Genomic DNA, 12488 nt, shown 5'->3' with positions numbered 1-12488 from the left:
AATATTGTTGTTGGATTTATTGAAAGTTTCAATAAAAAATTGTCAAATATTACTCTAATGACACTAATAAAGCTATAAAATTAATGTTTAATGACTTCAATATATCTAATATCATAGAGAATTTCGAGTTGTTCAAAAGATCATCAAAAAACCGTTTTTTCAATGGAACCAATATAAATATGTATTTTATCTTTTTTCGAAAAAACTTTTCAAAAAAATTCTTCCCTACAACTTTATTTCTTCATTGACTTAATATTATTGAATTTTGGTTTAAAGATAAGTACATTAACATTGGGAGTAAATTAAGAATATTGGTTGAACAAAAAATTCTATAAAAAAATTTCACAATATATTTCCCAAAAAAAAAATCTAAACAATCATATATCTCAAAATATTAGGTAAAATTAAAAGAAGAGTAACCCGATGAAAAATCCTTCTTCATTTTTTTTTTTTCTTTAAACCTATAATGTTCAAGAAGAGAGAGATTCAAGGATACTAAAGATCTAGGTAGCTAGGAATTCAATGCAAGATTTGAATTTGCTTAAACATATTGTTGTTTTTTTTTTATCCGTAGAGAAGTTTGATTAATTTCATACGTTATATTTTGTTTTTTATTTCATTGGAGTGTACATCTTAACATTTTGGATGGACCACTATTTTACATATTTCGTTCTTTATGTTTTCTTTTAATTAACAACGATCCTATTATGGGGGCGTTTTTTGTTTTATTTATTTGAAAAACAATTGTATTCATAGTTCATGTTATTTGCTAATTATTTCTTGTGTTTAGTATTATTATTGTTTCATTTTATACTCCCAATAAAGCTATGATATGTTTTGTATTGTGACAATAAAGTAAACATTGTTGTTAGATTTATGAAAGTTTCAACAAAAAATCGTCAAACATTACATTAATGACACAAGAAAGGCTTTAAAATTATTGTGTAATGGCTTCAGAATATTTATACAATAGCTGCAAATCATAATTTTCTATCGTGTCATTTTTACGTATCTGATTTTTTTCACTATGTTTTTTTGAACCAAATCCGAAATATTCACAATTCGACAACTTATGTTTTTTTTGGCAATCCAGATTTGTGATTCGATTTTCTCTTCCAACTTTTTGAAATAATATCGATTTATTATCGATGTTTCGGCCCATCGATATTTTATTATTATTCCCCGACTTGCTAACTATGATCTATACAATAGTTGCAAATCATAAATTGATATTGTGTCACATTTAGATATCCAATTTTTTCATGATGTTTTTTTTTATTAAATCCAAAATATTCACGATTCTATAATTTATCTTATTTTTTTGGTGATCCATATTTTTGACCCGGTTTTTTTCTCTGACTTTTTAGAATAAAACCGATTTATTACTTATTGCCGATATTTAATTATTCCCCAACTTGCTCACTATACTTGAACCCAACCTAGACTCAACATATACTAAAGAATATATAAACTATTTTTTTATTTTTAAAATTTCTAGACCCTGCGTATCGGTCCAAATGACTTGAACTCCATGGGATTATGAGGCGGGGTCGACTTAGACCAGACCCAACCCTTTACCACCCTAAGAAACATAGAGAAAGTGAGAGATGTTGTGGACAGAAAATTAAGGGAGACATAGGCAGAGAGAAACATAACATAGAGAAAGAGAGAGATGCTGTAAACAGAAAATTAAGGGAGACATAGGCAGAGAGGAACAGATGGGAGATCAGCTCATAGACTTTTAGTCGGGAGTGAGAAATAAATAGCCTCTCTGAGTAAGTATATTGGAGAGATGTGCAGATGAGATAGAAGGTCTCCCTTTCTTACTCATGAATTCCAAGTCATTTGGAACATGACCGGACCGGACCCGTCCGATTCAAAACATACAGCTGGACCCAGACCGACCCCACTACCACCCCTATCTCACTCTCTTTCTCCCTCCCCCTCCCCCCTCAAAGATCATGTCTCTATCTCTCTTCCCATCCCCCTCAAATATCATCTCTCTCTCCCTCTAACATAATCTCTCTCTCCGCTTACACCTCAAAGATCTCGCCCCTCCTCTCTCTCTCAAGGTTACATTCCTTAAATCCTTTCTAAGCATAGGGTTTTTTTATATTTTGCAATACGTATCCACCTTTTAACTTTAGTTTAATAATATACCGTGTGTGTAGGGAGTAACTTTTATATGTCCTAATGACTTATGACATAGCATACAGCCAACAACGTAGATTGAATATGAGTCGAAACTAAATAATTGATTCGATGCGATTTCTTTACCTGAAATTTCTATTTCAAAATCAAAAGATTGAGTATTTCAAAAAACCCAAATGATTTTGTGCTTATGTGGGGGCATATTTAGGACCCAAGAGTATTTTAAGGACCCCAAATGGGGATGCAACCTCTCAAATTACTGCTAGAGAGAGAGAGAGAGAGAAAATATAGGTATTCAAGAACTTGAATTTCAATTTTTTTGTTTTAATAATGTTCTTAGATAGATCCCAAAACTTCATATAAAATAAGAGTAATGATTCTATGAAACCCTCCCACACCCATGTGTGTTTAATCCCAAAGGATCACCATTAAATATGACAAATATCTCTAGAAAAGTCAAGTCCCTCATCCATATGATAACTTTTCTAAAAATCTGTACCATATTTAATGGTGATCCTTTAAGGTCCTACACACATGGGTGAAGGAGGGTCTCATAGGATCATTCCTCATAAAACAATTATCAAGATTAGATGTTTTGTACACGACTTCTTTGAAAAGTTTTTTGAGTTACAAACACCTAGACCCGACTGTTCAAAATTTGGATGCCTATGTTAGCATGTGATTTTTTCTAGGAACCTTAAGAGTGCATTTTGAATTTCTTTTTTAGGTTGGTCGCCAGGTGAAATCCCTAATTTTGGGCCTTGAGGGAGCAAATGAACAATTTGTTCCCACAAAAACATAAAGGATGAGTTTCATTAGGCCTAGGCTTTATGAAAACTAAATAAAGCCTCACCTCAAATCCTTGTTTGAAAAGTACTTTCCGATTGGGTACTTAGAAATATATTGTCTATGAAATATATAACGAGCGTAATACATTTCTAGCATCATATATTATCTGGAAATGAATTTTTGCTGCTTGAGTAGTGTCTAGATGCAAATTGCTACTGTTTGGCTGTCCGGAAAAAATCTGAAAAATGCATTACCCTCATTTTGGCTTGAAAATAAACATAAATTTTACCTATAGTATTGTGTTTGCCTTGTACAGTTCTTAATAGTTCTCCTTTTTTGGGATCAAATATCATTTGAAATTAAAACTACTTTGTATTCAAATATGTGAAGGTCAATATCCACATGAATTTTGATGCGAACATGAGGCCAGAATTTATAAATTATTTCAATACATCTTTAGGTCCTTTAGTTAGGCCTTTTGATTGTAAGTAAGTTCTTAATTTTTCAAAATTAACAAAAACGAGCAGGGACCTCTTCTCCTGCTTGTTTACTCAAAAAAGAAAAACTAAGCAATCCATATTTCATAAACTTTTTTGTATGTGCATAGTCCTGCAAAAGAAATCGTACATGCACAATGGCAGATCTCTTATTCATTACATTCAACTCCATTAAACTCAATTCCTCCCAAGTGGAAGAGATCAGCAAGTAAAGGTCTCCTTGAAACCTGATCTCTCCTTGAATTTCGGAGAGATGAACACTCAAATTGTATAGGAACCTTCTTCCCTGAAGAAGCCTCAACAAGAATCTCCTTATTAAATATGTTTCCAAGTTAACCAATAACACACAAAGGTTTCAAAGGTTCAGAAGATAAGCACAGGTGGACCGTTCTTTTAAAGACGAGTTTCATTGGGGTGGACCTTGTGTGGTTTCTTGGAGGCATACACGCTGAAATAGCAATCTTTTGACTCTCCACCCATAGTAGATATCTTGGAATACTTATTTTTAAAGAAAAATGGACAGTCTAGATAATTTGTTACAATATACATCATTTTTAGAGCTTGAAATCTTAATTTTTTTCACTACCATAATGTTCAAGTCGAGATGATCAACCATTTTCTAAATATAAAATCCCCTCATTACTTTGAAATTACTTAAAAATATAAACTCAGGAGAGGTGGGGAGGTGGGGCTACCAACTTCAAGGAGGATAGTTATTACCAAATGGAAATGCAACCAAAAGTACTATCCAATGGAAAGGGGAAATATTTAGGTCAGAAAGTTCAGTAATCTAAGCAAATCACAATATTGTAAAGTTTCTTAGCATGCACAAAGAAGCCCGTCACTCCTATTGCAAAACATTTTTGAGCATGGTTGCCTTTCCTGGTTTGCTACAAAAGATGATGCAAATAGAGCACAGAGAAAGGCCAATTTCGCATAACCCCTCAGCTCACATTGAATCTGCAACCTCTCCCCATTCATGCTTCCCGTAATTCCCTCGCTACCACACACATGGATGACTTGCAAACATAATGAGACATTTATTAGGCGTCAGGAATCAACACAACAGACCCGGTGGTTTTTCTCGATTCAAGATCAGTATGAGCTTGGGCAGCCTGTGAGAGTGGGTAAGTGCGGGTTATTCGCACCTTTAGAGTCCCTGACGCAATGTTAGTGAAGAGCTGACTGGCTGTTTTGAGCAGCTCATCACGAGTCTGCGTATAGTGCGGGAGCATGGGCCTTGTGAGAAAGAGAGACTTCTTGGCAAGAGTTGGTAGATGGACTGGGTCCGGGAAGCCAGATGACTGGCCATAGTTCACCATGTAACCACGATACTTCAAGCACTCGATTGAACCCTGATGGCAGAGAGAGAGAGAGAGAGAGAGAGAGAGAGGTCAATATTATGAGCTCAATACATTACGTACCGAGCAAGTAGAATAAAAAACAGGATATACAAATTTAAAAGATAAGCTTTAAAGAAAACGAGACTGAGATGATACACAGTTGCAGCAACACTAGCACCAAAAGTCCTGGTTAATACAGTGCCATATGTGCACTTTCTTTTTTTTTGTCACAGGAGTTGGATGCAATAAGCAAAAGATTTCAGAAAATGTGAATGCACAGACAAACAGAAGAGAGAGAGAGAGAGAGGGAGTTTGAGATTAACATTGGACATTCGTCAGAACTTAAAACACAGGTCTACATCACTTAAGCAAGGATAAGTGGAACTTGAGCCCTAAAATTTTACCTCGAAGGTGTCTTTTCCAACTGAATCATAAACCACATGGACTCCTTCACCATTAGTTATCTTCTTCACTGCAGAAACAAAGTCTTCCTTTGTGTAGATTATGGGGTAATGGCATCCATCTTCAGAGGCTTGGGCAGCCTTCTCTTCAGTCGATACAGTCCCAATAACAGTGGCACCAAGAGCATTGGCATACTGACACAATAGAGATCCACATCCCCCAGCTGCTGCGTGAACAAGAACCGTATGTCCCTTTTCCACCTGTGATTTTATGTTTTTAGACAAACATGAGAGAGAGAACAATTCCCACCACATCTACTAGAAACTGCAATTAATTGCATTATAGTTGACTGCTTATAGGCCCATAAATTGTCAGCACTCAGTAAATACAAGGGAAATTTATGAAAAGAATCTGATTTTATTATCAAAATTTAAAATAGCCCTGCATATTTTATGTTTTGTTCCATTTTTGGAGAGTAAGTAGTGTATTTTACTTTAATTTCTTTTCTATACATCAAATCAAGTTCAAATTCGGGGAATCAATAGTTCTCACCATCTCACATTGGTATATCATAACATATTTCAAAAATAAAAAATAATATACCCCTAAACTTTTGAAATTTGTAGGGGTATTTTGGTTATTTTTATTTTATTTAATCATATTTTTTTAAAAATTTACAAGTACGTCATGTTGGTAAATATGGATGCCCAACATTTGATCTTAATTGGATATAACGAAATAATAATAAAATTGAAGCATACTATTCAATATAAAAAAGCGGGATTTAAGAGTAAAATACAAAAGGTGTGGTTTGCATAAGATTGCAACCTGAAACAATCAAAGTGATGTGCACTACCAAATTTTATCATAAAATGTAATTCTAGTGTAAAAAATTCTTAGGGTAGCCTCGGAGTCCATTTTCATCTCTAATTGTAAAATTTTAGACTCCAAAAATGGTTCAAATCAAACAGATCTATAAACACATAAAAATCTTGAAAATGCACGATCCATATAATATATTGCATTGCAGGATACACTATTTTTAGGACTCGAAATTTTTGTGTTTTTTTATATTCATACATCTCAACGTCAAGATGGAGTTCCAACTCTAAAACAACCTTTTGTGATCGATTCTTTAAGTGCACCTTAATTCTACATTTTAAGGTTGCAACCTTATACAATCTTTTTCTGTATATAAAATATATGAGATTATTTTTAAATTTCAAAAATAAACTGGAATTTTTTTGTTAATTCCCCTAAGTACAATTCCTATATGATGCAGGGGTACAATCCTTCATTCGTAATTAGAAAGACAGAAAACATTTGTAGCATTACAGGATGCTCTATATTTCCCCAAAATTACGAAAAGGTGCTACTTTGTCACCTTTTTCTATTTTTCTAATTTTGCCCCAATCCAATGTTGCAAACATCAAGCCATATTTTTATTTTATTTTTTTGAATTGTAAGGCTACCCAATAGCTTGGGGATCAATTTAGGATCAGTTTGATATTTCAAACATTGACTGCCTTAAAGTTGGGTTGTTCGATATCCAAAGATCAAAAAGCCCATTGCAGGTCTCTTCCCTTGTTTTGGGTTGGTCGCAATGTTTCAAACTTCGAACTAGAAAATTATTCTTATTATTCCATTTAGTAGTGGTCCAATGTTTGACCAATGTTTGAAACATCAGATTACATTTTCTTTTTTTTTAAGCCAATCACTGTTTCAAACATCAAACATCAGACCAGCTTTTTCCTTCTTTTTTTTAGAGAAAGACCCTCATGCTTGAGAGAGAGCTTATATAGAGAGTGGAAGAAACCAAGTAAAAGACAAAGGGAAGTGGTGACTGATGTCATCATGCATGATGTGGGTATGCATGCTGCCCACCACTCTCATCCATCCATCCATGGCCATGAATGTAAAACCCCCTCGTAAAAAAAAAAAGACTGAAACATTAGACCACACGTAAACCAAAGGAAAATGCCAATCCAATGTTCGAAACATCGTACCGACTACTTTGACCAAAAAAAAAAGAGCAAAAAGGGCAGTCGATGTTTGCTATCAAACGAACAATAACGGCAATGTTGTGGTCTGATGTGTAAACCATTGGACCAACACAAACCAGGGAAAGAGACCTACAATGGGTCTATCCGATGTTTGGGTCATTGAACATCCCAATTTTAGGGCAGTTCAATGTTTGGAACATCGGACCGACCCCAAATTGACCCCCAGGCTATCAGAAAGCCATACACTTTGAAAAAATTTAAAAAGATGACATAAAATCGGTCTGATGTTGCAAACATCAGATCGGGGGCAACATTGGAAACAACAAAAGGCGACAAAGAAGGACCTCCGTGTAAATTTGGGGAATATATGGAGCATACCGTGATACCACAAATGTTTTCCGGTTCTTCTATAAATTTTCCAAATTTGTAAGCCAATCATAAGCATATCTAAATGGGAAAGTCCGCCAGCAATCCCCAATCCAACCCTGCTGATGAAAGTTCGAGACCAGCCATAGCAAGGTAAAAATCCATGTGGACCCACTACAATTAGTCAGCAACTATTTAACGGAAGGAACGGATGTGGATATAGCCTTGGAGTACCATGTAACATAGCCCTGGGAATACATGCTATGATTTAAGATTCGGGCTGCGGCGTTTCTGGTTAAGGTGTTGAAGACTGCAACATTAAATCCCAAGTTTGAATCCTATGGTGATCCATATGATCATGTCACTGCACAGTCAAAGGGTCATCACCATCCCATCAATAGCTCGGATGGTGATGGAAGGAGAGTGGATACCACCAAGCATGTCACTAATCCAACTGTACATCTCTTGATTCACAATGACCCTCGCGAACATACTGTTATTATAATCACAGATCACAATAAACTTTCCCAAAGTGATATAGATGTTGGAACTAACCTTAAAGCATTTCTGAACAAGGACCTGAGCAGTCATACCCTTGATCATAACAGCAGCTGCAACCATAGGATCAATAGAAGGTGGAATGGGCACCACAATACTTGCAGGCAGGATTTGCTCTTCAGCATAGGCACCCAATGGACCAGCACCATATGCAACCAAGTCCCCTACTTGCCGACCTGTTAATCCGGGACCCACAGCTGTTACCACTCCAGCAGCCTCCAAACCTGCCAACAAACACCATGAAAACCTATGGCATATTTTGCTTTTGAGAGAGAGAGAGAGAGTGCATTTCAGAAAACCAAATACATCATATTTTTATGGGAAACACTACGATACCTTCTATATAGAATACAATATGTACGGGTTATGATACAATACTCTATGTGTTGGAGGTTTTTAGACCTGATTAAGATTTTTAGACACAGCGAAACATTATGCCTTTCAACAAACAATTTTGACTCAGCACGCACTATGTAAATAGTAAGAGATAAACTACATATTGTTGGTACAAGACAATAGTCTATGGTAGCTGTTGCAAGCATTTAATGTCCCTGTGCGCATATCACAACCAAGGTGGGTAATGCGACCCCCTACAATTGTTAAAAGGATGACAATGTGCCATCTAGAGGCACTGCACCAATCCGTGTGTAAGTGCATACACGTGTGTGTGGGAGATGTTTGTGAAGTATATATGGGAATCACGTTTTAAGTGGTACTTGATTGGTGTAATAAAGTTGTTAGCATAACCATGTTTATCAAAACAACTGCATGCGACCCAAAACCAAATAAACAACAAATTACACCTCTTGCATATTGTTTCAGTTTATCATGACCTACTAGACAGACGAGAACAGGAATATGCATGCTATTGTTCTTTATTACAAGGATGTACTTTGTGATAAAGTGCATTGATTGAGCAGATCTATGTGAGCAAAATAAATTTAAACTTGAGCAGAATAAGAAGATTGGAATGAGAATTAGCAATATAAGGAAAAAAAACAGTCTAAAAAGTCGGAAGAATGTTGTACAATCTACAAAACAATTGACATAATCAATCTTAACGGAAAAATAGTTTCCTCTTTTTCTCAATGGGTTACCCTAGCAATAGAACTATAGAAGTACCTGGAACAAAAGGCAAGTCCGTCTTGTAAATTCCCTTGCGGTAATAGATGTCAATGAAGTTCAACCCAATAGCTTTGTTTTTAACACGAATCTCACCTTCCTTAGGCTCCCCTATTTCCACATCTTCCCATTTAAGGACCTGCAATCATATGAACAATATTAACATTGAAATAGTTCTTTCTCAATGGATTGGCCATTTTATAAGTAAAACAAAAAATAAGATTTCAAAAACTGATTCAAGGCAGAGCAAAAATTGAGGTTAAACTTTAAAAAATAAACTCCTAGTTGGAAACAAGGCCCCCATCATTAACCAGAGCTTCATTTTGTCAAACCAAAAGGTGAGAGAAAAACAAAATATCAATACAAGAAAAGTATCATTCATCTAATCTAACAAGGTATTTTTGCTTGTAGTTGACCAGTTATTTAACTCTATGATGCACACCTACTTGAAAATGAGGTATTCTAACTCCCACCTACATCCAGTACTTCAAAAACATATGTAAAATCAGAAAAAGGGGATGAGGAACTGTATGCCATCATTCCTTAAAGAAATAAGATAACCATACTATGGTGCAGATGGATTCCTGGTTATACTAATAACTTTCTCAAAACAAAGATGCGTTCTGCAATCCATAATTCCTACCTAAACAAATTAAACCTAGATAAACCATTCAAATAACTGACTAACAATCTGTACAGGTAGGGCACACCAATTATCCACATTATCCAATATTATGGGTTTAATGACATGTTAAAGAGTATTTCAGCTAAAATAACATCGTATTAGTGTTCAAAAGAATGTAAAAAATTGTAAAAAAGCACTCATCAAGGTAATATGGCAAATGAACAAAAATTTAGTTAGAAGGAGATCAATAAATAGGAAAAAAAACAAAGATGACGAGATCAAGAATCCTTGCTGGGAGGACGGGTTGTCACACAAGCAGCATTGGCATCTAAATAAACTGAGCAACCTGCTATGGTGATCCCTTGTTCTTTATATGATACAACCAAGCCATTCAATGCTGCGTTGGCCACTAGGAAATGTTTGGATTACTCTGGGGAAAGTGGGGAACCTAAACAAAGAAGCTCACTACTCCATTGTGGTTGAGCCTAAATTTTGGGAAATGACTATTAATTTAATAAATGAATATGCAGAAATATTAATAAGTGCTCAAGGCACCATGGCAGTCCATAAAGGCTGAAGAGTGGAAAAAAAGGATAAATTCTAACGATAAAATCTCGAACAGTTAAACAAATCATGTTCTTGATATTTACTAGTTCAAGCATACGACGAATAAAGCTTAATATCAAGCAAAAGAACGATAAAAGCGTGTTTTTTTTTATAAGAGAAGCAAGATACAAGTGTTAAAATTGTGAAAGTGTATTTTCTAGAAAGTATATTAATTTTTATGCTATTTTATCATGAGTGATGTAATAAGGTTCCACTTGTAAGTTTGTGTGGTAGGAAGTTGTAAAACTACTAGGTGGTTAGTAGTTATAGTTACAAGTAGGTAGTTATTGTAGGAAATATGGTTGTAAAAACCTCTATTTAAAGAGAGGTATATGGTGAGAAAATTAGGTCACATGTTGAAGGTTAATCTTGAGTATCAAGATTGTAATGCCTTTGTGTACCCTGGGCTTAATCTTGGGTGTCAAGATTAACTTTGTGTACCTCAAGATTAATCTGGGGCACATAAGGTTAATCTTGTGTACCTCATATTTTCTTAGTGAATGTTAGTTTTCTTCCACCTCTTCTTGGTTGTTTTTCTTCTTTTTAATTGAGAAGCGGATTGTTCCGATGTTGTGGCATCCATCTTTCTCTACAAAAGGGATCCAGTTTGAGAATCATCCCGATCAATTATACATAAACTACCAATAGAAACTAGAAAAAACCAAGCCAACTAACTAAATCCAAAATTTCTCAGTTCTATACTTGAGAAAAATTCAAACTTCCGCATAATAGAAATACAAATCAGAACATAGAAATGAATTAATGGAAATTTTATAATTCTTTCCACAGGATTGAAGTAACGTCAGCTCTAGGGTTACTCAGTGTTAAAGTCCTCAAAAGGAAAATGGACAAAAAGACAGAGAAAAAAATCACAAAAAGAAAAGTGAAACAACAAGAGGGGTTTACAATATTTAAAATGAATAGGCCATAACTACAAGAAATAATCAATTCGTAAGAGAGAGAAAAAACCCAAAAAGATAAATTAAGCAAATAATAGTAAAATGAGTTACATAAACGAAATTCAGGTAGAGAAAAGAAAACCCATTTTCGAAAAAGATGAAAATGAACCAAAAAGGGGAAATAGCAATGAAAAACCAAAACTACAACAAACCATCAACCTGAAACACAGAAGATCAATCTAAAATATTATCCCCATCAATAAATAAATAAAAGACCAGCCTAAAGACTCCAAACTACTTTCAATCAAGCAATATGAATACATCTACAGAAGCCACAATAGAACCGACAATTCCTGTGCCCAAATAAAAATTTACAAATTGAATAACACAAACAAACAGCAAAAATTAAAGAAAAAAGACTCACCTCAGGTCCTCCATTCTCATGGATTCTAATGGCTTTAACCATGGTAGCAAATGCTTTCACTTGTCTAGAAGCTCTAACGAGAGATGGACACTTCTGGGTCTTTGGAAACAAATCAGGCTTAAATCGACCACCAAAAGTGACTGGGTTCTCAAAATGATAAAATTTCCTTATGCCCAACATCATCCTTTCATACCAAAAAGTTGAATGAATGCAATACTACAGTCTAGACTCTGGAGCTTCCTTTTTAGAGTGAGTTTCCAGTTTTGGCCTTGAAAGGGTTCCAGCTTTCTAGGGTTTATATCCCGGGTGGGGTTTGTATAGAGCCGAGGCTGTAAACAATCAAAGTAGAGCGCACTTTCAAATAGTGTCAAGAAATGTGGTTTCAAACTTTTAATGCTAAAAATCTTTGTGATAGTCTTAAAATATATTTCCATCTCTACTTATAAACTTTAAAGCTTTAGAAATAACGTAGATTGAGAGTATCTATGAAAACTTGAAAATATTAAAAATTGTCAATCCAAAAATACACTACAAGATGCCCTACTTCCATAATTTGAAATCTATTTTTTTCTTATCTTCATGCATCTTGATGTCGAGATGACCAATTTGAAGATATTTGATCATCAAAACAACCTTTGCTAGTGAAATTTTTGAGATGGGCTCTAATTTGATTGTTTAGAGCCTTCGTACTATATAAACTTTT

At 34.8% G+C, this 12488-nt stretch overlaps 1 protein-coding gene across 1 annotated transcript; it reads right to left on the bottom strand.

Annotated features, from left to right (window-relative positions):
- Nucleotides 1–4204: 4204 nt before the first annotated feature.
- On the bottom strand, nt 4205–12056 carry LOC18428207 (uncharacterized). Its single transcript, XM_006837246.4, has 5 exons — nt 11786–12056; nt 9232–9370; nt 8107–8333; nt 5185–5442; nt 4205–4792 (listed from the first exon to the last, which is right to left on the bottom strand). Exons 1-5 carry the CDS (start codon nt 11966–11968, stop codon nt 4481–4483), a joined length of 1119 nt encoding a protein of 372 aa, XP_006837309.1. The 5' UTR covers nt 11969–12056; the 3' UTR covers nt 4205–4480.
- Nucleotides 12057–12488: the final 432 nt, after the last annotated feature.

Source organism: Amborella trichopoda, chromosome 13, assembly GCF_054954075.1.
Source record: "Amborella trichopoda isolate Santa Cruz 75 chromosome 13, AtrichopodaSantaCruz75HAP2 v2.0, whole genome shotgun sequence".
Taxonomy (NCBI): domain Eukaryota; kingdom Viridiplantae; phylum Streptophyta; class Magnoliopsida; order Amborellales; family Amborellaceae; genus Amborella; species Amborella trichopoda.
Note: the sequence above shows the minus strand (reverse complement) of the source record. Positions and strands in the feature narration are given on the sequence as shown.